General features: G+C 36.4%; 1 protein-coding gene across 1 annotated transcript in view; it reads left to right on the plus strand.

Annotated features, from left to right (window-relative positions):
* DNAAF6 (dynein axonemal assembly factor 6) overlaps positions 1 to 18389 on the plus strand; it is a gene marked incomplete at both ends in the record, with an annotated part of 33902 nt that extends 15513 nt beyond the window's left edge. Inside the window, 2 exons of the mRNA XM_082864735.1 lie at positions 13444 to 13529; positions 18260 to 18389. Of these exons, the coding sequence (XP_082720861.1) occupies positions 13444 to 13529; positions 18260 to 18389 (216 nt within the window). The remainder of the gene's footprint in view (positions 1 to 13443; positions 13530 to 18259) is intronic.
* Positions 18390 to 25987: the final 7598 nt, after the last annotated feature.

Consider the following 25987-nt stretch of genomic DNA (forward strand, 5'->3'; position numbering starts at 1 on the left):
CAAAAGACATCCAAAATGTTACTTGGCTCCCTTATCTGAATGACACTACAGCATGTTGAAGAGCATCCTTTGCCAAGCCACTGTTTCTGTATAATAGCAGTAGCGATACCAACAATATCAATAAGACTTCCTTACTGGGCCTAACCAAGAGTGTGGAATGCAACTCACTTTGGCAATATACACTAGTAATTCTGGTGTTTGGTGCTGGGAATTTATTTTTTGAGATCAGGGGCTGTGCATCTGTATTTTCCCCTCCCTCTCTTATAATACTCTACAACACAGAGTACTGAAGTACCCATAGGAGATGCTTAATATTTTTCCTGAAGCAAAAGATAAATGCATTCTCTTTTGCATAAACTTCAGGCTTTCTCTTATTAGCAAAATCTAAGACATTCAGTTGGATCACATAACATAATAGGAATAGCGTCTTTAAGGACCTCAGGAGATTTTTCAAACTTAATGAGTTAAGGTTTCAAGTGATCTTGAAGTAATTAGCTCCCAGGGTTTTACCAGTAATATTCAAATTTCTCTCTCTTAAATGACTGTAGGATTATGTTTTTGATGTTTGGTATTGCGGATTACTCTAAACTCTAAAGAAATTCTAGGCCCTAAATAAATAAAACTGTTGTGAGCCTTTCCATTTCCCTCATGCAGCTTGCTCCCAGCATTAATAATAAAGGTATGCTGAATGAAGAATCTTGGAAACTAAATCACACCTCAGAGTAGGAGTACACAATTTATCTAAAACTCAACATGTATGTACAAAAAAAGACTTGATCCCTCCCTCTAATGAGCTTATAATTGACTGGGGAGACTAAACTAACATAAATGAACCCATTTTATTATTAACAATTAAATTCGGTGTTGACAATTTTAAGTTTGCCAGGAGTTCAGACGGTTTGGATAAGACATGGACACCTCTGAATGCCAGAAACAGATGAAACATTTGTTGGTGCCATGGCACTTCACCACATGTATAGCATTCTTTTCCTCTTTCTTTTTCTTCATACATTCAATCTTTAAATACTACTACATACCAGACACTGTCCTAAGTACTAGGGATACAAAGACAAATAAGAAACAGTCAATTACCCTCAAGGAATTTACAGGTAATGAGATGGACACCTAAAAAGTCATTGCAGTTCACTATGGCAAGTACATATTTAGAGGCATATACCAGGTACGTGGTGACATGAAGCAGAAAGGGCAGAAGGGGATCAACACCAGGTGGATAGGATTTCTCCAGTGGACAGCATTCCAAGAAGGGCATTCCAAACAGAGGTAAGAGCACATGGAAAGGTATCCAGGCATGAAATAGCATGACCTATTTGGGTAAGCATTGAGTGTAACAAGAGTAAAGAATAATTGTGGACAGTGGTGTACTGGTAAGCTGTCCCTCAAAAAAGAAAAAAGAAAACAGATCTGCGCTTGAATTTTATCCTATAGGCATATTAATGATGACACCCACTGTCATTGCTTAACCCTGCTGGGAAGACTCCGACTGCAGAGGTTAATGACCTCATCTCAGATATTTCTTGCACAATTTTTAAGCTTATTATTCCTGTTAATAATATGGCATTTTTTCAACTCTAAGACATCATCAAATTGTAGATGTGCCATTTGTTTAGTAACATAGGAAAAATAGGTATACTACTATATTAAATATGCACATTGTGTGATTCATCCCAATAACAGAAACATAAAAATGTGAGGAAAATTGCACCTTAGAGTTGGCTAAATATGTTATTTGGGTCCTGGACCTGGTCTCTATGTAACAATCTGACCCAGAGACTTTAAGAAGAAGCCCTCTGCTTAAGCTGAGGAAGGTAATAGGAACGCAAACAATCTGTTTAAATACAAGAACTGATTTGGGGTTTAAAAATTTACAAGAAGCGCCTTTCCTTTACCCTCCCCAGACTCCAAATAAGAAAGCAAGATTTATGAGTCCTAAATCAAAGTGTTGATCCTAAACAAAATTCTGAGTTAAGAATATGTATGTCTTCAGCAAACCTTCCATCTTTTCCTTCTAACCCCAACCCAGAGAGTTCCATTATCCAAATTATGCCTGCTGCTCTACTCCTGAGTTTGTAGTTACCAAGCTTCCCGTGCCTTAATCTATATTTGGGCATTTTATTTTCTAAATAAAAACTGTATATATTTAAAGTATACAATATATTGATTTGATATACATATACATAGTGAAATGATTACTACAGTCAAGCTGATTAACATATCATCTCTTCACATACCATTTGTGTGTGTGGGTGTGTGTGGTGATAGCACCTGAAATCTACCCTTAGCAATTTCCCAATATTCAATACAGTATTATTAACTATTGTCATCATGCTGTACATTAATTTTAGAGCTAGAACTAAGCCAGTGGTTTGCAGGTTTGTTTTGTTTTGTTTTTAGCTGCCAAGTCTTTTCTTCAAACAAAATTCTGTGAGAAAGCCTAACATATAAAACACGTACTACTGCCTTGGTTAAAAGGGTGCTATCATCTATGAGACAGCTCCTAGGAGAAAAACTGAGGCTCTTTGTAACACAGTTTGAAAGTGTTGATTTAGACTTTCCTCCTTATATTACAGTTGGGAAAATAAGGTCATGCTTACAATGCCTCTTACACTGATATAAGAGAGTCTAGAGGGCGTTTCCTCCTAGGTGACATGCATATGTTTTTCCTTAAACTTCATGAGTAGAATGCCTCTGTATTATTTTATTTTATCTTAAATTATATTTTCTCTCTTATCTTCTATACTCTCCATCCCTCCCCACAAGACTTCTACTATAATGGATTTGATACATATCCTTGAATACATATTTATCATTGTTTTCTGTAATTTTTAAAATTCAACAAATACTTATTGAGCATTTACTACAGGCCAGACACTTGACATACAGTGTTGAACAAAATAGATATAAGGTTCTCCTTCTCTGCAGGTGCTTAACTGTTAAGAGGTCAAATAGTCCATAAGCAGCAGCACATATTTTCATAGATCCATCCGATAAGGAAACAAGTCCAAAAGGATATAGTTTATTACTTATACAGACGGCATAAGCAAGATCAGCATGGTATCAGCTCCCCATGTCCCTTTGCCCCACAGGACAACATTGAACTACAGGAGCCAGATGACAGGTGACACAAGTAGTGGGGCACTCTTGCTGAAGAGCCAACTATAGACTGCAGCTAAGCTGTTTAACAGCCTGCCTCTATACCCAGGGGAAGGGAGGTGGAAAATCCTATGCCTCATTGAAACATCATGGCATCCTCCTGCAAGATAGGGAGCCTCCAAGGTCGAAAGACAGATAAGAAACAGCCTTGAGGCAACTCCTCACAAGACTGCCTATCTTCTCATGCTGTAAGAGAATCACAGGATGTTCTGCCAAGACCTAGGGCAGACTGAAGTTGAGCCTTGCTTACGTGGCCTATGTGAATAGTGCACAGTTGCCAGAATGCCATAGTGGAGCCATTTCCCTACATTTACAGCCCATAAATAAAAGTTTCTATCCTGATTGTCTTCACTTAACATGATGTAGTAACAGAAAACAATTTATATAATGCTTACTATGTGTCAGGCATTTCTCTAGGAACTTTGCACATAGTAACTCATTATTCCCCATGCCAAAACTCTATGAAATAAGTGCTGTTATTCCATTTTACAAATGAGGTTACTGAAGCACAAGGAAGTTAAATAACTTGCTTAAGGTCACACATTTAAACTCTGGCAGAACTACGATTTGAATCCAGGCAGTTTGAATTTGATAGAAGTGATATGGGTACAAAAAAGAGGAAATCCAAGCAGACTTCACAAAACAGGTGGGATGTGATGACATTTGAGGAAAATAATAGTTTGCCAGGGTGGAACAGCTGTCTAAGCAGAGTAAACAGAATAAGCAAAGGCATAGTGCTGTGAAAGTATATGATGTGTTTTGAGAACTATATGTGATGTTCTTGGAGCCCCAGAATGCACTGGTGTGGAGTAATAAAAGATAAAACAGAATACCCAGCTTAGAGGTAGTTGTAAAAGTTTGAATATCATACCATATGCTGTGGACTGAATCGTGCCCCCCCCCCCGGCAATTCATATGTTGAAGCCCTAACTCCCAGTGTGATGGTATTCAGAGATGGAGCCTTTGGGAGGTAATTAGGTTTAGATGAGGTCACATGTGTGGGGCCCTCATGATGATATTACTGCCCTTATACAAAGAGATACCAGAGCGCTTGCCCTGCTTGCTTTCTATCCCTGCCATGTGAGCACGGTGAAAAGGCAGCCAGAAAGAGAGCTCTCGCCAGAAGCCAACCATGCTGGCATGTCTGGCATTCTCAGACTTTCCAGTCTATAGTATTTTGTTATGGCAGCCCAAGCAGACTAAGATACCATGAAATTTGGACTTATTTTGTGGGCATTAGAGCTCCTAGACGTTTTAAAGTAAGTGAGTTAAACAAGTAGATGTGTATTTCAGAGCAACTCTAGTTGTTGGTGGAGATTATGGTAAGAGATGAGTGTGAGTTTGGGAGACTGGTGATAGGAAAACCAGTTGATAGACAGTTGCACTAATTCAGGTAAGAGAAGTAAGAGCCTGGACTATGGCAGTGGAGATAGAGAGGAAAGAATGGTTTCAGTAAACATTTTGGAGGTACAGTTGACCCTTAAACAATGCAGGGGTTAGGGGCACCTACCCTCCACACAGTCAGAAATCTGCTTCTAACTTTATGGTTGGCCCTCCACACCTGTGGTTCTGCATCCATGGATTCAACCAACTGTAGATGTGTAGTATGTATTTATTGAAAAACAAAACACATATAAGTGGACCCACACAGTTCAAACCCAGTGTTGTTCAAGGATCCACGGTAGTATCGACAGGATTTAGAAAGTGGTTGAATGTGATATGTAAGGGAGAAACAGGAGTCAGATTTCTAGCTTGAGTGACTAGGTGAATGGTGACGGCATTAATCGAGATATGGGGAGGTAAAGTGGTTTATATCTGGATGGTAATCTTAGAGATGTTTTTTATTCATATTTGCTCATCTGAATTTTCTATATTTTTTACAACTACTATTACTTTTGGAATGAGAGTAAACAAAGGTGGTTTTGTTTGTGTTGTAGGGATCAGGTATGGAATGCAAAAGAGAAAGAAGACAAAGTTCTATAAGAAAAATATTAAGTTCGGGTAATATTGAGTTTGAAGTGCCTGTAGAAAATCTTGTTGGATGTGTCCAGCAGGCTGTTAGAAATACAAGTCTCTATGGAATTCAAAGACAGAGACTAGAGATGTTGATTTTCAGAGTTGGTGTTTGCTCTCTGCAGGGGTTAGAATATAATACCACAGAGTGCTGGCTTTCATCAGGCTTGGAATGAAGTAGAACTGTTTTTAAGTAACATGTGTATGTTTGGAGTGGGGGAGGAGTTGAGGGGGATACTAGGAAACTTGCAGAAATGGGTCTAACCAGGGACAGAATAAATGGCCCTTGGGACGGGGTCAACAATCAGAGACAAAGTTCTAACAGAGACATTGTAAATTCTAACTCAAGTTCCAGGCTAGGTATTGAAAACTAAGAGACATCGGCTCAATGAAATGAGGTTGGAATTGTGACATGGCTTTAGAAATGCAAACAATGATGATGGAGAAGCCAAAAAGCTGTCCTAGAAACAAGGTGGGAAGAATGGGAACCTGCCTACCCCTGAGAAACAGGGATTACTGAGGTACCTGACCTCTTGGGTGCCAGTTGGGGAGAGTGGAAAAGGAATTTTAGGTATCAAAGATATGTAAGCAGATAGCCTGGCTTCCCCATAGGACTATTTGTGGCAGAAATGGGGATGGGTGCAGTGGGGAAGTAGGTCAGTGGATTTCCATTTTCACCCATGGGTGTTTAACAGCACACTATCTCTAAAATCCAAAAATGAATGGGGCTAGGTTTGTTGATATTCTGCCAAATGGCCCATCATTTGTCCTAGGAGCGGGGACAAACCTGCAGATGGCTTGATACTCTTTTTGAGCTGCCATGGATATATAATATTTTGGTGCTCCTACTATAATGGATCTATATTGATAAGGGGACATGTTAATGTGACTAAAAACAAGCCATTAAGCCTCTTTTTATTTTTCATTGTCACCTCCTCACTGGGATATGAGCCTTACTCCATCTTTAAACCTCGCTGGGAACAGGGTGAGAGTCAGGAATGGCATAGGAGTCAGTCACCTGGCAGACACAACCAAGAGTCACATGTTTTATCACACATATTCATCTCAGAAAGAGCTATCAATCATTCTGAGCAAAGTGTCTGCATGTCCTCTAAGAATTCACTTCTTTCTTTAATGGCATGCTTCTCAAATCCCGATTTCTCTGTTAAGGTTAAAACAGTCATTTTCATTTACTTCTTATGAATAAATAGATTTGGCTGCTTGAAAATGGAGTAGATTCTCTTTCCCATTTAAAATTCTGGAGGATGGACACCTTTTTATGGTAGGCTTTCTGATTATGCTAACCTTACCTGACTGGTTATTTATCAGACTGTGTGTCAGGGAGAAGGATATTTCAGCTGTAATACAATTCCTTATTATCAGCTCCAGGCAGCACAGTAAACCTTCAATTAAATTTCTTATAGTTCTTTCAGTAATATAGATACATTTATAGTTAATATCATAATATTTTTCCATAACGATGGTAGGGGGATGAATACCTCCCTTAAAAGCTAATCTAATTGTATAGACTTAATATATTTCTGATGATGGAATTTATATATATTTAAAATTTTAAATAATACCAAAATTAGTAGAGTTGAAAATAAAAGTCCCCGAAAATGAGAGAGATAGAGATAGATAGATGCACAGATAGAGATTGAGAAAGACAGAGAGGTAAGAGAGAGGGACAGGGTGTTTGAGATGGGCTTAAGGTCAGGTATTAAATAAGGGTGAAAGATATCTTATACATATTACTTGGTAACAAAATCAGTAATTTTACATTCTGATTATGTCATTTTGAGGAGGTTTAATCAAATATTTTAATTATATGGTCCAGAATCCTTGACCAGAACTGGCAGAAACTTCTGAACCTATGCAAGCAGATTCACAGGTTGACCATAGAAAACACAAATATTTGAGGGATGGATAAAGGAAGAGGAACTCAGAAGGATATGCAGAGATGGAGAAAGCTATAACAGTATCTCCCACTGTAGAAAAGTAAAGCAGGATTAGGATGCAGAAGAAATTTTTAGATTCATCAGTTTAGAAGACTTTGGTGATTTTTGGAAGAGAGCAGCTTCAGAGGCATGGTAGGGGCCAACACTGGGTTGCAGAAAGCTGAGAAGTGGATAGGAATTGAGGAAGAGAAGGCAGCAAATATAGATTGTTCTTTGAGAAAGTTTAGCAGTGAAAGGGAGGAGAGAGAGGAGATGGTTTGTTGAAGAGGAGGCCCGGTTTAGGGATTTTTTTTTTTAGGATAGGAGAGACTTAAGAATGCTTTTCAGTTGATGACAAGAATCCATTCATTACTGTGGCTAAAACTTCCAAAACTGTGCTGAATAAGAGTGGTGAGAGTGGGCAACCTTGTCTTGTTCCTGATCTTGGTGGAAATGCTTTCAGTTTTTCACCATTGAGGACGATGTTGGCTGTGGGCTTGTCATATATGGCCTTTATTATGTTGAGGAAAGTTCCCTCTATGCCTACTTTCTGCAGGTTTTTATCATAAATGGGTGTTGAATTTTGTCAAAAGCTTTCTCTGCATCTATTGAGATGATCATATGGTTTTTCTCCTTCAATTTGTTAATACGGTGTATCACATTGATTGATTTGCATATATTGAAGAATCCTTGCATTCCTGGAATAAACCCCACTTGATCATGGTGTATGATCCTTTTAATGTGCTGTTGGATACTCTTCGCTAGGATTTTGTTGAGGGTTTTTGCATCTATGTTCATCAGAGATATTGGCCTGTAGTTTTCTTTCTTTGTGACATCCTTGTCTGGTTTTGTTATCAGGGTGATGGTGGCCTCGTAGAATGAGTTTGGGAGTGTTCCTCCCTCTTCTATATTTTGGAAGAGTTTGAGAAGGATAGGTGTTAGCTCTTCTCTAAATGTATAATAGAATTCACCTGTGAAGCCATCAGAGAAGAAAAGGAAGTAAAAGGAATCCAAATCAGAAAAGAAGTAAAGTTGTCACTGTTTGCAGATGACATGATACTATACATAGAGAATCCCAAAGATGCTACTAGAAAACTACTAGAGCTAATGAATGAATTTGGTAAAATAGCAGGATACAAAATTAATGCACAGAAATCTCTTGCATTCCTATACACTAATGATGAAAAATATGAAAGTGAAATCAAGAAAACACTCCCATTTACCATTGCAACAAAAAGAATAAAATATCTAGGGATAAACCTACCTAAGGAGACAAAAGACCTGTATGCAGAAAATTATAAGACACTGATGAAAGAAATTAAAGATGATACAAATAGATGGAGAGATATACCATGTTCTTGGATTGGAAGAATCAACATTGTGAAAATGACTCTACTACCCAAAGCAATCTACAGATTCAATGCAATCCCTATCAAACTACCACTGGCATTTTTCACAGAAATAGAACAAAACATTTCACAATTTGTATGGAAACACAAAAGACCCTGAATAGCCAAAGCAATCTTGAGAACGAAAATCGGAGCTGGAGGAATCAGGCTCCCAGACTTCGGACTATACTACAAAGCTACAGTCATCAAGACAGTATGGTACTGGCACAAAAACAGAAAGATAGATCAATGGAACAGGATAGAAAGCCCAGAGGTAAACACACGCACATATGGTCACCTTATTTTTGATAAAGGAGGCAGGAAAGTACAGTGGAGAAAGGACAGCCTCTTCAGTAAGTGGTGCTGGGAAAACTAGACCGGTACATGTAAAAGTATGAGATTAGATCACTCCCTAACACCATACACAAAAATAGCTCAAAATGGATTAAAGACCTAAATGTAAGGCCAGAAACTATCAAACTCTTAGAGGAAAACATAGGCAGAACACTCTATGACATAAATCACAGCAAGATCCTTTTTGACCCACCTCCTAGAGAAATGGAAATAAAAACAAAAATAAACAAATGGGACCTAATGAAACTTCAAAGCTTTTGCACAGCAAAGGAAACCATAAACAAGACCAAAAGACAACCCTCAGAATGGGAGAAAATATTTGCAAATGAAGCAACTGACAAAGGATTAATCTCCAAAATCTATAAGCAGCTCATGCAGCTCAATAACAAAAAAACAAACAACCTAATCCAAAAATGGGCAGAAGACCTAAATAGACATTTCTCCAAAGAAAATGTACAGATTTCCAACAAACACATGAAAGGATGCTCAACATCACTAATCATTAGAGAAACGCAAATCTAAACTAAACTTACTCTTGACTCCTGTGAGAGGAGAGGAGTCATGCTCCATGATCTTATGAAACAGACATGGCCATATAGTACTGGAATGTTTCACCATGGTAACTTTATAGAAAATGTATCCATTAATATTAAAAGATATCTGTTGGTTTTGTGTCCTAGTTTTGGAGAACACATACCTCTATATTTTTATTCTCCAGAGGTAAATACTTATACAATTTCAAAGTAGGGGGTCCATCACCTTTACATTTTTTCACTTTCCTATAGATTATCATTGTTCCTGAGAGTTTTTATAAAATATTTATTATGGCTGCAATGGAAAAAATATCTCACATGCATTTCCATAGTAAAACAATGGGAAATTAAATCACTGAAGCAATTCAGAATGGGTCCTACCCAAACTTTTTCTGTTAATCAAAGTTTCCTAATGTTGTTATGTTTCAAATGGAAACTCATATAGTCTTAATTTCTTTGCTAAAAATCAAGTATATTGGAGGTAGTTGCTGTATTTCTGTCAAATAAAAATATTTTTACAATATCTAGAACCTGTAAAGTAAGACTATCTTCCAAAGTGACAGGCCAAATTTTTCTGTATATCTTAAGCTTCACTAAAATTTCAGTAGGTAGCATAGACTGGTCAAGTTATATATATAAGGTATGTATCACTTATTCTTTTGTTCTGGCATTCAGGAAATGACAGTTCAGGAGGAAGCCTAAAATTGTTGATCTCCAACGAACACTTGCTGTTTGGCCTTCTCATTTCAAATTTCAAACAACTTAAAATATGATCAAAGACACTCATCAGAGGACCTGAGGAGCCTGTATTAATCACTTATAGATTTTAAGAACCACCTTGTCATATAAATTTAGCATAAGAACAAGACAATAAAGAGGAAATTTAAAACTCAAAATGACAATCTCACATTAATGACCCCACCCCAAAGGTTTTGGCATATTAAGCCAGCTCTTTTACAACACATAGAGGAGAATAAATGAATGACAATGAAAAATAATTTGTAAGTAATTTGACCTACATTTACCCATTTCTAGGAAAGCCCCAAAGTGAATTCCTATAGAGACTAAAGGAGTAGTTTCAACTACTTGCCCGAAGACAGGCTGAACATGGGAAAAAGGGATCTCACAAACTTTAAATTAGTGGACTCTTTTCCTGTTACTTTTTATTCATAAGGTCGGAAGGCAGAAGTGTAAATTGAAGTTAGTGTTGGGTATGGTGGTAGCCAGGCTTTGAGATGGTCCGCAATGATTCTCACCTCCTGATATTCATCCCTTTGTGTAGTCCCCTCTCACATCGAATGGGGCTGACCTGTATAACCAATAGGATATTACAGAAATGAAAGTGTATAATTTCTGAGGCTACATTTTTTAAAAAGGCATGGTTTCTGTCTCACACTTTTGGATCATTCACTCTGGGGAGAAGACAGCTGTTGTGTCGTAAGGACACTCAAGGCCCTAAGTCCTATGGAGAAGTCCATGTGGTGAAGAACAGATGTTGCAGGAAGGGGGACCCCTTCCAGGGCCCGAGAGTGGGCTCTTGTCTAACACTCAGAAATGAATTGTCCAAGGAGACACACGTGCTGACAAAGCAAGAGACTTTATTGGGGAGGGGCACCTGGGTGGAGAGCGGCAGGGTAAGGGAACCCAGGAGAACTGCTCTGCCACATGGCTCTCAGCCTCAGGTTTTATAGTAATGGGGTTAGTTTCCGGGTTGTCTCTGGCCAGTCACTCTGACTCAGGGTCCTTCTTGCTGGTGTGCGCATGGCTCAGCCAAGATGGATTCCAGCGAGGAGGATTCTGGGAGGTTGGTAGGACATATGGACTGACGTCTCCTTTTAACCTTTCCCGAATTCTTCGGTTGGTAGTAGCTTGTTAGTTCCGCATTCCTTACCAGGACCTCCTGTTGTAAGATAACTCATGCAAGTGGTTACTGTCGGGCCTGGCCAGGGTGGGTGGTTTTGGTCAGTGGCTCCCCTAATACTGAGCCCTCTTGCCAACAGCCATGTGAGTGAGCCACCTTGGATGCAAATTCTCTAGCCCCAGTAAAGCCTTCAGATGTCTGCAGCTCAGCCAGTATTTTAACCACAACCCCATGATAAACCCTAACTAAGCCAGAACTACCTAGCTAAGCCACTCCTGAATTCCTAACCTATGAAAAATGTGTAAGATAATAAAAGTTTATTGTTATTTTGAGCCATTAAATTAAGGGGGGGAGGAAGTATAATTGGTTTTCGTTATACAACAATAGATAACTAATAAGCAATAATATGTGACAGAACCAGAATTCAAGCCCAAGTTTGACTCCAAAGTTTGAGCTCCCAAAAGGTTGAAAGTTTCCCAATGACATTTTTAGCAATTTTCATTAGTTTACCTATTAAAATAATTTTTCTTTGAAATGAATTCAGTTTGCCTCCTATGTAAAGAGAGGAACATCAATCCCTTTGTTTGGTCAGTGACATACTGTATTTACTAATACTGGACAAGTTAGGTCTTGGGTACAGTCAGTTCGAAGTCAATAATAACAATGTCTATTTTCCAGGTATTCAATAAAAGTATTTCTGAAGAAGTCTGATTCATGTTTCAGGAGGAGTTTCTCTGTTGACTCTTCATTGAATCTTCTACCTTATGAGATATTAATGTGTATCATTAAGGAACTTAATTTGTTCCTTCTCCTGTCCCTCCTCTGAAACCATTTTAGTACACAATTTTAATTTCCTCAAGAGGAAAAATTAATGAGTTGTTTCTGAATTACCCTTAACTAGAGTTGCAAACAATTTTAAGAACCACTTTGAAGTTCTACCCAAAAGTTGTATCTAAATTTCACTTGTCATAATTTTTTTTTCCTTACTCAAATGTCATTTCGACCCTGGGGAAATAATTTTTTACCTTGAAAGAGATAAACATTTCAAACTAAAGAAGCAAATATTTGTACTTCTTAGTCCAGGTGAAATGAGTCATCCTGCAACTAAAGAACATCTCAACCTGACTATCAGATCTGAATGTTATTGAAGTAAGAATAGGTCTTTCTTGTCCACTAAACTGCTCATTTAATTTGAGGTAGAGCCCCTATAACTACCTCTTTGAGAAATGTTCTATTTCTCTCATTCAAAGCATCTCTAATTAAGAAGATATGAATTTTCAAAATATAAATTAGGAGGTAATTCTTTGTTTAATGAAAATATTAACTAAAGGATATATTTAGATAGTAGGACCTGTAGAGCTCTATTTACAAATGTTTGTTTATATACAGTTTAATAAAGTAAAATATAACTCACAGACATGTATTTATTCACATACTTTATATCACAAAAACACTATTGCCTATTTTAAGTTTCTTATAAGGAATTCTAATTTTTCCCACTACTTATTTGATATGTATTTCCTTTATAACCTGTTGCTTTTATGCTTGCTATTCCAGCTCTGAACTCACCAGATATCCAAGATTTCAAGTCTTCTAGCTCATAATTGAGATGAGACAGTTTTAAGTGAAATCTTACTAAATCAATAAATAGTCCCATTTTTGTGTAGGGGTCATATTGTTATTTCTCTTTTGTTCTGTTAACAACTTTTCTGGACCCCTACATTTCTCCAGGAAATGTGTATGGGAGTTTATACCAGGAGACTATAACATGGCATCACCAACCCACACCCAACATGAGAACTAACCACTTTTTATACAAAGTACCCAGTGATATAAAAGTAGTTGAAGGTCCCCAACTCTAGCAGGTGCACTAGTATGCACCTTCAAGCAGTGAATGTACAGGCATGTAACCAAAGTGTTTCTATAATAGTTTTGGAGGCAGATAGATCTTAGTCAAATTACAGACAGTTGCCTTGGGTCACTCACTAAACTTTTCTGTATCTTGGTTTCTCCATCTGTAAAATGGGGGTAATAATCACTGCTTCTCAAGATTGTTACGAGGAAAGAGCATAGTCTGGCACATAGTCGGCATTAAATAAGTATTACTTCTCATTCCCCTGTATTTTACTGCACTCTTCAAATTAACTGTTCCTCAAGACAACAGTATTTTTCATTTTCTCTTTCAGATTAAAATTAAACTGCCAAATACGATCACTTCTGAAATTGAACTCAACGTTCAGGAAATGACCCTTGACCTCCGTACTCCTAATAAGTGAGTAAAACTTAGAACTAGAATAATGAATATTATAATATTAATGAACCTTTAGTCAATATCCTTTATAAAAGTGTACGTAATTATTTTGTATCACTCCTAAAGTCTGAAGAAAAGTGAAAAAGTCAGTCATTCAGATGTTTGATCTAGGTAATATAAACATATATTTGTAAACACCTAGATTTTTTCCTACTTTACATGCATACATTTGGATTAGGTTGATACCACCAAGACATAGTCCTTGACATTCAGATACAGTTTGCTTATCTGTCAGGAAAAATAGCTAGAGGTGAAAATCTCTTAAGTTGTAAGTCTTGCATGTGGCTTTCTGGTACAGTGATGGCATGAAAGAAGCAATCTTTAAGCATATTGGATACTGTGGGGCTCTAAGGTTAAATTTGATTATATTCATCTAAAAATCAACAAAAAGTCTTATCAATTGCTTAAAACAAAAGTTCTAACAGCTAATTTATCACTAGATCCTCAAGTTGCATGAATACATTTAAAAATAATGCAGATGATAATGCAATAATTCAACTAAACATTTGATATTTTCAAAGTAGTCTTGTTATTATACAAGTTCAAATCATGTTCCCCGAACACAATGTGTACGGTAAAATTCTGATAAAAATGTTTATCTTGAAACCTGGATAAATCAGCCCTGTCTCTCAAAACTAACTCTATAAGGAGGGAATCTATAGAACTTGGCAGGTGCTAGATAAAATGTCTAAATATCTCACTGCTTTGTTCACTTTTCATCTGGATGTATAGCAGTGAGCACACTTTGGCTGAGTGCAGTGATTCTTTGTAACTCATAGACATTTCAAACTGGGTGCGGGGAGCAGTCAGCTCCTAACACATTCTCTTCCTTCCATTATCAGTACCTACAATTGTCCTTTGTTGATTGTAGGGCTTCAAGAAAATAACAAAATTAAATCTCTGGTACAAAAGACTTCTGTGTGTAAACAACCCAACGTAAAATGCATAGCTTAACCTTGATTTCTACAGTAGATGCATTTAACCCCAAATGATCTACAGATGAATACATATCAAATATTTTCTCATTACTTAATATGATTTCAAAAATGTATTCACTCAAAAAAAGTCTCATATTATAAAAATTACATTCCCTATTCCTACCATTCACTTCAAGGAGTATTGTAATTTTTTTCCATTACATGTTATACACGCATTTACTCTTCCACACAAACTTTGCAAGGAAAGTTGGTTAAATGAACAGTCAAATTTTTCATGATATTTGTGCACTTGTTAAAAGCACACACATATCTACACACTATGGAGTTAATTTCCGTTCCCCTAGCAGTTCTCACTGTCTCCATCCATCTTTAGGCAGCTGCTCTGGCTACACTGTCATTCCAGATATTTATCAGAGCTCACTAAATGAAAGACTCACACAGAGATATTTTTCCACATAGAATGTAGGCTGCACTAGGTCATTTGGATCTTACAGTACTTATACATTAAATGCTCAGTGCATGAAGGTACTGTCTCTTAAGAAAAAGATTCATTAATTAAGATAGAAGACAGAAGATAGAATTAAAGTTTTTATCACTTTTCCTAAACACTTGAACATGCTTTGGAGCCATGCTATTACCTGAAATTGTATTATTGGAAATGTGTCTTGTTTTTTAGTTTATTGATATGCACATCTACTTTCTTTAGTTTCTAACTTTGACACCTGTAACACTATGCTTACCGGCTCCAAGAAAGATAAGAGCGGACATTCTGCTGATGTATCTATAAGGCAAAACAAGTGAATTTATTTTAACTGAATTGACTAGTAATATCAGTCTATTGATAGTCAACTGCATTAAAATTATAAATAAAACAGAATTTTAGCATTGTAGATCGAAAAGAAATAAAACAGTTTGCTGAATTCTTCATTTTTTACAACGTTGTTTTGGTATGTAGATTCCCAACATGGAGTAGATAGAAAGGAAGAAAGATGGAAATTGTATAATGTCTCAGAATCTCCTGACTTTATCTTCATATGGGGTTTCATTAGTTTTTAAGATGAATTCTAAGAATATCATAAATGAATTCCTTGAATGTGATAATAAAAACACACTCTGAAGACAAATATGAGTTAATTTTTGGTTGTGTGTTGCTTTAGATTATCTCACCTTTGCGGTGCTCCTTTGATTTATTGCATTGGCCAAAAAGTTATTTCGGGTTTTTCCATATGTCTTCCAAGAAAACTCGAACGAAATTTTTGGCCAACCCAATAGATTGAGAGTTGGCTGATATTCAAAGACGTAAACACCTAAAAAAATATTTTCTAAATGGAATAGTGAACTGCAGCTCAGTAGCTATTTCTGCACTTTCTTTGAAAATAGTTATGTCTCCAATAGGAAACGTTAAAAAGGCCATGTCCTTTTTTATCCCAGATATGTAAATCAAATAATTTATTAACTACATAAAATAAAAAGTGCATTATGTGAATATGTACAGAACAAGGTTGTCCTTTATTTAAATCTCTTGCAAGAAACATCAACTTGGGGCTTCCCTGGTGGCGCAGTGGTTGAGAGTCTGCCTGCTGATGCAGGGGACACGGGTTCGTGCCCCGGTCCGGGAAGATCCCACATGCAGTGGAGCGGCTGGGCCCGTGAGCCATGGCTGCTGAGCCTGCGCGTCCAGAGCCTGTGCTCTGCGGTGGGAGAGGCCACAACAGTGAGAGGCCCACGTACGGCAAAAAAAAAAAAAAAAAAAAAGAAACATCAACTTGAATTCTCTAATATAAATGTAAACATGTGAGTCTATAGAGTTCACTGTACAGATAATTTTGGGGTTTTACTTTCATATATTATTGTTTGCATTTAAATAATTTCTAATGAAAATTAACACTGGATAAACATTTGATCAGTGACTAAACTGTAGCTTCTTAAAAGGCAAATATATTTTCAAAGCAGAGGCAGAGGGATTGGGTTGAAATGTTCATTCATATTTTATTATAGTACTAATTTATACCAGTTATTCAAATATCATTTTGTGGTGACCTGTTTGCTTTTCATTCGTTTATTCATTCAGTCAACAAACATTTATGAAGTCTGCTAGACACTGGGGGGACACCGAAATAAAATACAATCCTGTTCTTCAATGAATTGTATATGATTAAGTATTAGTAGAATTTTATATTGTTTAAAATATAACTCTCACTTCAGATATCACACAGTATTTTCCTTCTTCTAAGAGCCTAAATAAGTTGCACAGTTTCTACTCAAAATTTTAGTATGGGAAGCTGTACTACTAAGGACTAGACAAAAATGCAGGGATAGATGGACCATTCCAATGGCCACTGTCTCTTTTGAATTTATTTCTCTCTGGATAGAGAAGTGCACATTATCATTGGAACTCCTTCTTCAACTGATTTTAGGTGTCTTTTAGTGCAATGAAGCTACCACCACTGAGCTTTGCTTTCTTTTAAAAGTGAATATACTATCATTTGTAGAATAAGGGATAAAGCAAATCTAACTCTAGTACAACCTATATTGTAAACAACTTTAAAAATATGGACTCTCGGGAATTCCCTGGTGGTCCAGTGGTTAGGACTTGGTGCTTTTACTGCCGTGGGCCCAGGTTCGATCCTTGGTCAGGGAACTAAGATCCTGCAAGCTGTGCAGCATGGCCAAAAAAAAAAAAAAAGGACTCAATGGTTTTTGCACCCATTTTTTTTGAGATGCCAAATATTACAGGGTATATTAAGAAACATCGCGATTTCATTACTTCAAGTGGAGAGAGTTGTTTCTCCTACCCCAGATATCTGGAATGGAACAAGAGTAACAGAAAATTCCTCCTATAGATTCCAGAGATGTGTGATAAATACTTTTAATGAGCCCAGTTTCCTGAATTTAGGTCTTTGCAAATGAGCAAAGAAGCAATTGATTTTCAAGGGCTTTATTTTCAAATACTAGTTCTTTGTACAAGTATTCAATAAGTACCCCTAAAAATTACCACATTTCCTATACTGATTTGGACCTTATACCTTCTAAAAGAGCTTTTCTGCCCACTTTTTATAGAGATACTCAAGGCTTCTCTACTGAGAATGTGAGGTAACAAGTGTTTCATGTATTTAATTTTCTTCAGATACCAGCATGTGCCGACCCTATGCATAATTCAGATTCATACCACTATGACAGAATTATGGATGTCTCATCCCAACCATGCATCTAAAGCATACAATTATCCAGCAGCTGAGCCATAAACTGCAAACTACACTCAGCAATCTCTCACAGGAAATTTTTGCCAATGTATAGTAGAAAGAACAGAAGCAGGCAGAGAAAAGCACTTTCATTGATCTGGTATTGAAATCATTCCAGGCCTGAATTTCAATAACTACACCTAATGTAGTAGTAGAGACTCAGTTGTGTTAGCAGAATTATTTAGAACCATTCCAATTTTCAGGTTTCTATCAGGCAGCCACATTCCATCTACACATAAGTATGACTGGCAATAGATCTATCCAGCCAACTTAAAGTTGCAATGGTTCTATTTCTATGCCAATAAACATAACCTGAGACTATGTGTATATAATGCAAAATGAGGTCAATTTAGAAAAAAAGAGGGGTGGTCAAAACCACTGGTTGGATTTTTAAGGCCAAAAAAATGGTATACTAAATAGTTTTTTGGTTCCTAACATTGTGGTGATATATATTGCTTCCCATTGTCTTGATATCACTGATTCTAGGTTTTTATTTTGTTTTGTTTTTTAGGAAGCTGTTGTTAACCCTTCCCTATCCTGTGGAATGCAACAGTGCCAAAGCTTTCTATATCGCTGCAACTGAGACTCTCGAGGTCACCATGACTATGAAACGAGAGTTGGATTTTATTAATTTCTTCTGAAACAACATGAATAAGGAGGAAAAGTAGTAAAATACCACTGATAAAAAATTTAAAAAACTTTGAAAAAATTGGTTAATGTTTTCTATCTTCTCTTTATTATTCTGACATATTTCAGGCAGGGCCTAAATTCAATTCTAATACTAGTCTCATCATTTACAGTCATTTCTATTAATCTAGTAGGAAATGCTGTTTTCTCATACTAATAAGCTATTCCATTTTTATAGTGATAGCTGGATAGAATTTACAGGCTAACCAATAAGATTACTACATGGTCAGTTAAATAACTGAAATATGACCATGAAATCGTTGGTCCACTTATTTCAGTAGTTTGAAGAACTTAAGCCAATTGATTATACCATGGTACTATCAGGTGCATAGCAATTGGTCATTACTGTCACCAGAAAAGTTTATTTAGTTTCCTTTTTGTTGATTTAATCAAATGATTTCGAGTGTTCTCTGTTTAGGCTCTCACTATTGTTCTGGAATATACAAATAACAGAGGATTATAAATAGTTTGATGTGCCATACTAACAACATGTTTACTTGAATAAGAAATACTCTTGAGCACACAGTGTTATTTGGCTTCCTCGGTCCTGTTCTCAGTGTTTGGATCTATTTAAGTTAAAAATACTTTCCTTTTGTGCATTAATAATTATTAACAATGCCTTTATGACTACTGTGTTTATATTAATTGAACTTCTTGACATTTAAAAGGAATATAAAGAAAAGTGTGGCGCATTTACAAATCCTGTTCTCTCTCATTTCGTATATCGTAATTGGACATACTTATGTTTGAATTTGTACCCTGCCTCTTCTGTACTGTATTGCATAAGTTTACTTTAGAATTATTTATGAATAACTTGACTTGGTCTCACACATCATTGTAGAACTCTGGAGTTACCTGGGAGTAAAGTTTGAAAAGAGATGAACAGCGGAAAGATGTGAACAATTAAAGGACTAAATACTCAAGCAGATATTGTCTAGGTTTAATTATGCAGATAACTATGAAGCATCTAGTTTATGACTAGATCAAATAGAAGGAAAAGACTGAGATTTTGGAAAAAGTGGTTATGTTAAAACACCAAGCTCTTGTAGAGAATTTGACTTTGAAATTACCACCATGACTTTCTTCTGAGGGTGGGATTAACTGAAAAGAAGTTAGTGTCTGTGAATTTAAGTCCATGGTGTCACAGAATTAAGAGTGTCTTACTTCGCTTTCTTAACATCTTTTTAAAAGGCTGTATTTTAAGAATTTAAGACTATACCCTAAACTTTAAACTCTGGAGTAAGCCTAAGCAGTAGCCAATATTTTTCTTCTCTAGAGAGCAACAGTGAGTCAGTGGAAAATGTATCTCTTCTTTCTATGTAGTGGCCCTAATTACAAAGACCATTATTACTCAAGCTGACTGTATGTGTACAAGTTGTCCCTGGAAGAGAAGATAGAGCATATCCAGGGCAACTTGAATTGGGCTTTGGTTATGTTGTACTGTATCAATTATATAATGAAACAGAGCTTCAGGACAATGAAATGTGATCCAGTAATTTATACCCATCTTCAAATCATCCTACTTCACTGTCCTTGGCCTCAGAAGTAACAACTTTGTTATCGTTGCTGTTTTGTTTTTTTAAGCTAATTCACAGGACTTTTCTCTCTTTAAAGGGGAATAGTCCATTAAAGCAAATGTAGAAAAAGAGAATACAAAAGGAAGTTAAAACCACGATTGTGGCATATTATTAGCCTTCTCCTTCATGAACTTCTTTACCTCCCTTTTTGGTTTTATAATCTCAAGTTGCGTTTGTGAAGATTCAGTCATTCATTCATGCACTCATTAATGCATTCTTTCAACAAATATCCACTGAGCATTTACCACATGCCTGGCACTATGTTATGTGCTGGGCATATAGCAATGAGCAAACCGGATGTGGTCCTTGTCCTCGTGGAGCAAGTAGTTTAGCGAGGGAGACCAACAATAACCAAGTAAACACATAAACACATATTTTCAAGTTTATTATTAGTATGAAGGAGAACAATGCGTGCTTTGAGAATATCAGAGAAACCAAACCTAGTCTGGGGAAGGAGGTCAGAAAAGGCTCCCCTAAGGATTTCATACTCAGCTGAAACATGGAGAATAACTAGGATTTAGCCAGGCAAAGAGAGTGTTGAGGGAAGGAGGGTGGTAGGGCTTCTAAGTGCAAGGAGTAGCAAATGTGAAGACCCAGGATGGAAAGAACCTGGAGCGTAGAGTTCAAGGAAACTAAAGCCTGTGTGGTTGAAGTAGAATGAATCTGGCAAGTGTGACTGGAGGTAAGGTTGGAAATGTAGGCTGGAGCAATGTCATGTAGAACCTTACAGGCTAAGGTTAGGAACCTGAATTTTATTCTAAGTTCTTTGGAGAAGAGGATGTATTTGGAGGCAAGAATGAAAATGAGGAGACCACTTAGGAAGCTATTGCAATAGCCTAGGCAAGTTATTATTCTACACTTCATCCTAAGTAAAATTCATTTGATTTTTTTCTAATTAGAAAAAAAGTACATGCTTACATGATCCAAGTAGGAAACTTTAACAATACAGAAAAGCTCTTTAAAAATAAAGCACCCACCTCCTAGAGAAATGGAAATAAAAACAGAAAGAAACAAATGGGACCTAATGAAACTTAAAACTTTTGCACAGCAAAGGAAACCATAAACAAGATGAAAAGACAACCCTCAGAATGGGAGAAAATATTTGCAAATGAAGCAACTGACAAAGGACTAATCTCCAAAATTTACAAGCAGCTCATGCAGCTCAACATCAAAAAAAAAAACAACCCAATCCAAAAATGGGCAGAAGACCTAAATAGACATTTCTCCAAAGAAGATATACAGATTGCCAACAAACACATGAAAGAATGCTCAATATCATTAACCATTAGAGAAATGCAAATCAAAACTACAATGAGATATCATCTCACACCGGTCAGAATGGCCATCATCAAAAAATCTAGAAACAATAAATGCTGGAGAGGGTGTGGAGAAAAGGGAACCCTCTTGCACTGTTGGTGGGAATGTAAATTGATACAGCCACTATGGAGAACAGTATGGAGGTTCCTTAAAAAACTAAAAATAGAACTACCATACAATCCAGCAATCCCACTACTGGGCATATACCCTGAGAAAACCATAATTCAAAAAGAGTCATGTACCAAAATGTTCATTGCAGCTGTATTTACAATAGCCAGGAAATGGAAGCAACCTAAGTGTCCATCAACAGATGAATGGATAAAGATGTGGCACATATATACAATGGAATATTACTCAGCCATAAAAAGAAACGAAATTGAGTTATTTGTAGTGAGGTGGATGGACCTGGAGTCTGTTATATAGAGTGAAGTAAGTCAGAAAGAGAAAAACAAATACTGTATGCTAACACATATATATGGAAACTAAGAAAAAAAAATGGTCATGAAGAACCTAGGGGCAAGACAGGAATAAAGACACAGACACACTAGAGAATGGACTTGAGGACATGGGGAGGGGGAAGGGTAAGCTGGGACAAAGTGAGAGAGTGACATGGACATATATACACTACCAAACGTAAAATAGCTAGCTAGTGGGAAGCAGCTGCATAGCACAGGGAGATCAGCTCGGTGCTTTGTGACCACCTAGAGGGGTGGGATAGGGAGGGTGGGAGGGAGGGAGACGCAAGAGGGAAGAGATATGAGAACATATCTATATGTATAACTGATTCACTTTGTTATACAGCAGAAACTAACACACCATTGTAAAGCAATTATACTCCAATAAAGATGTTAAAAGAAAAGAAAAAACAGATTTAACTACAGGAAAAAAAATAAAGCAAAATTTAAAATCACCTGTAACCCAACAAACCATAACCACTCTTAACCATTTTTAGTGCCTCTTTCCAACTTTTTCTTTCAATGCCTAAGACAGATACCAGTTTTCCCCCAAATATGATGATAACACACAAACTGGCTTTAAAACCTACTTTCTTTTAATTTCCAAGTATATTCTTTTTTATTATCTTTTTGTTTCTGGGAATTCTAATTGTATTGCATTGTGATAAAAAAGTGTGATAAATGAATGATCCATGTGTATTTTTAAAGAATGAGTATTCTGTAATTATTGGGCACAGAATTCTATCTATATATATCAACTCAAGTTTTTTTAATATTTTAATTTTATTGGAGTATAGTTTATTTACAATGTTGTGTTTCAGCTCGTTTTTCTTTTTTAAACTGTGTTGTTCAGATCTTCTACATTCTTGTTAATTTTTGGCCTGCTTTCTGTATCAACATGAAGAGGTGTATTATCGATAAAATTTACCAGTGATGATAGATTTGTTCATTATCTCCTTGTAATTCTGTCAATTTTTGCTTTATGTATTTTAAGGCAAATATATTTAGCTGCAGACAGACTTAAAATTGTTCTGTCTTCCTGGTGGATTATTCCTTTTATCAATACTCTGTGACACTCTTTATCCCTAATAATGTTTTTTGCTTTAAAGTATGTTTTACTTTACATTAACATAGCTACATCCACTTTGATTAGTATTTGCCTGACATATCTTTTTCCATCACTTTCTGTGCTTTTATGTTTTAGGTATGACTTTTATGAACAGAATTTAGATAAATTTTGGATTTTTAAATGCAACAAAGATTCTCACATGTTTTCATCCAGTTACATTTATTGTGATGAATGATACACTTGGATTTATTTATATCACCTTATATGGGATTTCTATCTTATTCTGCTTTTTTCTAAGTTTTTTTTCTCCTTTCTTGCCTTTTTTTTCTATTAGTCAGTTTTCAAAATTCTCTTTTCCTCCTGCTGATTTGGAAGTTATATATACTTTTTTTTTTTACTTCAAATGTCTAAAGTTTCTCAATAGTTCTAACCCCCTTAACATGATTCAAAGACATAGAAAGTTTTAGCTAAACTATACCTCTCCAACTTTGTTTTCATACCCCCAAATTATTCATCATCCTCATTATTGTTTTCTCATGACTGATGCTATTTAGATCTACCCACATATCTACCACTTCTTTGCTCACCATTCCTTTTTCCACATTAGTGCTTCCTTTCTGAAGTGCATACTTTAGTATTTCTTTCAGCGACAGTCTGTGAGTTCTTGATTCTCTCAGTTCATTCTGAGAAATGTTTTTATTGCCCTCACTCTTGAATAATAATTTAGCTGGGCTTAGAAATCTAGGTTGACAGATATTTTCCTTCATAACTTTGAAGATATTATTTACCTGTGTTCTGGGCTATATTTCATAATTTAAAAGTCTGCTGTCTATCTCATTGTTGTTCCTTTGGAGGTAATCTATCTTTTCTCTCTGGTAGTTTTAAAGATTCTTCTCTTTGTTTCGGGTGTTCGGCAGTTTGATTATAATGTGTCTGCATATAGATTTAATTTTATTAATTTTATTTGGCACTTGTTCTTAAATCTTTCATCGGTCCTGGAAAATCCTCTGCCATTATGTACTCAAGTATTTCCTTTCTCCCATTCTCACTATTTTCCTTCTAGAGCTCCTTTTAGATTTAGGTTGGACCTTTCATTTTTTTTTTTTTTAGATGTAGCTCATTTTAAAAGTCTTTATTGAATTTGTTACAATGTTGCTTCTGTTTTATGTTTTGGTTTTTTGGCCATGAGGTGTGTGGGATCTTAGCTCCCCAACCCGGGATTGAACCCACATCCCCTGCATTGGAAGGTGATGTCCCAACCGCTGGACTGCCAAGGAAGTCCCTGGACCTTTCATTCTATCCTCCATGTTTTTCAGCCTCTCAGACATATTTTTCATCTCTATTTTTCCTTAATATTGGATAATTTTCTCAAATCTATTATTCCCTAGCTCAATGATTCTCAGGATTCTAATCTTGCTGGTGATTGTGTCCACTGACTCTCACTCATGGTAGATCATTTAATCTTGTGGGGTTTTTTCACTTTTTTTTTGAATTTTATTTATTTTTTTATACAGCAGATTATCACTAGTTATCCATTTTATACATATTAGTGCATACATGTCAATACCAATCTCCCAATTCATCACACCACCACCACCACCACCCCACTTTCCCCCCCTTGGTGTCCATACATTTGTTCTCTAAATCTTGTAGGTTTTTTAAAATTGAAATATCTTCTTTAATTGGGCTTTAAAAACATTCTGCGAAAAATTCTTACAGTCTGTGTTGTGGGAGCAGCCCTTCAAAGCAGTTTTACCTTTGCTTCTTCCAAGAGCCTCAGTGTACAGGTTCCTTGGTCATGCAGGCAGGATAAATTAAAACCCAAAGCTCACATGAGTTCCAGACCTGTGCTTTAAATTCTCAGAGGAAATTTTTTCTTCCATCTTTGATTTAGTCAGTCAGATAAACTTCCTTGTTTCCCTATGCCAAAGATGCAGATTTTTTTCTACTCCAAACTTTTATACAGAGTACAGTCCTTCCAGGGGACCTGTATGATGAGACCCTTAGGCCCCAGACCTTATCTCCTGTCCCTGTGGTTCTTAAAAGTTGAAACTCCCTTCCCTGCTTGATTTTAAAGACTTAATGTGCAAAAAAAAATTTTAATCTCATTAATAATGTTTTATATAGACTACATATTAAAATGACATTTTGACATATTGGGTTGAATAAAATTTATTATTAAAACTAAAAAAAACCCAAAAAACTAAAAAAACAAAACAAAACCAAACCTCCCTTCCCAGGGTAACCACAACTCCCACTCACAAGATTACAACTCTGATTTTCCATTTCCTCTTCATTTCTGGCGTCTGAGAGTTTTCCTTGATTTCTTGTGAACTCAGTTATGCAATTTAAAAAATGTTTGTATATTTTTATCTTGCACTCATAGAGGTCTGTATCAAAAGGGTTTTTCAGTTAGTTTAATTGGCCATGGCCAGTCAGCTTTCTTAATTTAGCAAAATATTTTTAATATCTTCCTATGTTAATATTCTTCAACACAACTGTTGTAGATTGAATTTCCCAGAAATCAGACTCCAACTCGGCAAAAGCATATTAGAGAGTGCTCTTGAGATCAACACCTGTTGAAGGAAGGAAAGGAAACAATATTGGACAAAGAGAGATGTTGGGCTGCAAAGCAGTCACAGGGCCTTAGCAGACCACATAGGGAGCTCTGAATCTGGAATAATCTCCCAGAATTGTCCTCAGTTGGAACAAGGAGGCTGAACCTTTATATTCCAGCATTGACTGGTCATTGAATGCAAACTGCACCTTGGAAGAGAGTGTTAACCTTGGGATAGGTCACTCTCTTGGGCTGAGTTCCCAGAAAAGGCTGACAGCTGAGGACAATCTGCCAGCAGCTCTGCTAGCTGCTGGAGGAATAAGGCCTTCTGTCTTGAAGCAGGATCTGTATGCACATAATGGTGTCCACTACAATGATTTTTAATGGTTTCAGAATATCCCATCACATGTATATAATACAATTTACTGATTCTAAATATCGAATAATAATGGATTGGCTATTTCTAATTTTTCCTATATCAATAATACTGATATGAGCATTATTATACATTCTCTTTGTTTACATCTCATACTTTTTTCCTTAGGTTAAATTCCTAGAAGTGAAATTATTAAGATAT

Source organism: Leucopleurus acutus (genome assembly GCF_964270905.1).
Source record: "Leucopleurus acutus genome assembly, chromosome: X".
Classification (NCBI taxonomy): domain Eukaryota; kingdom Metazoa; phylum Chordata; class Mammalia; order Artiodactyla; family Delphinidae; genus Leucopleurus; species Leucopleurus acutus.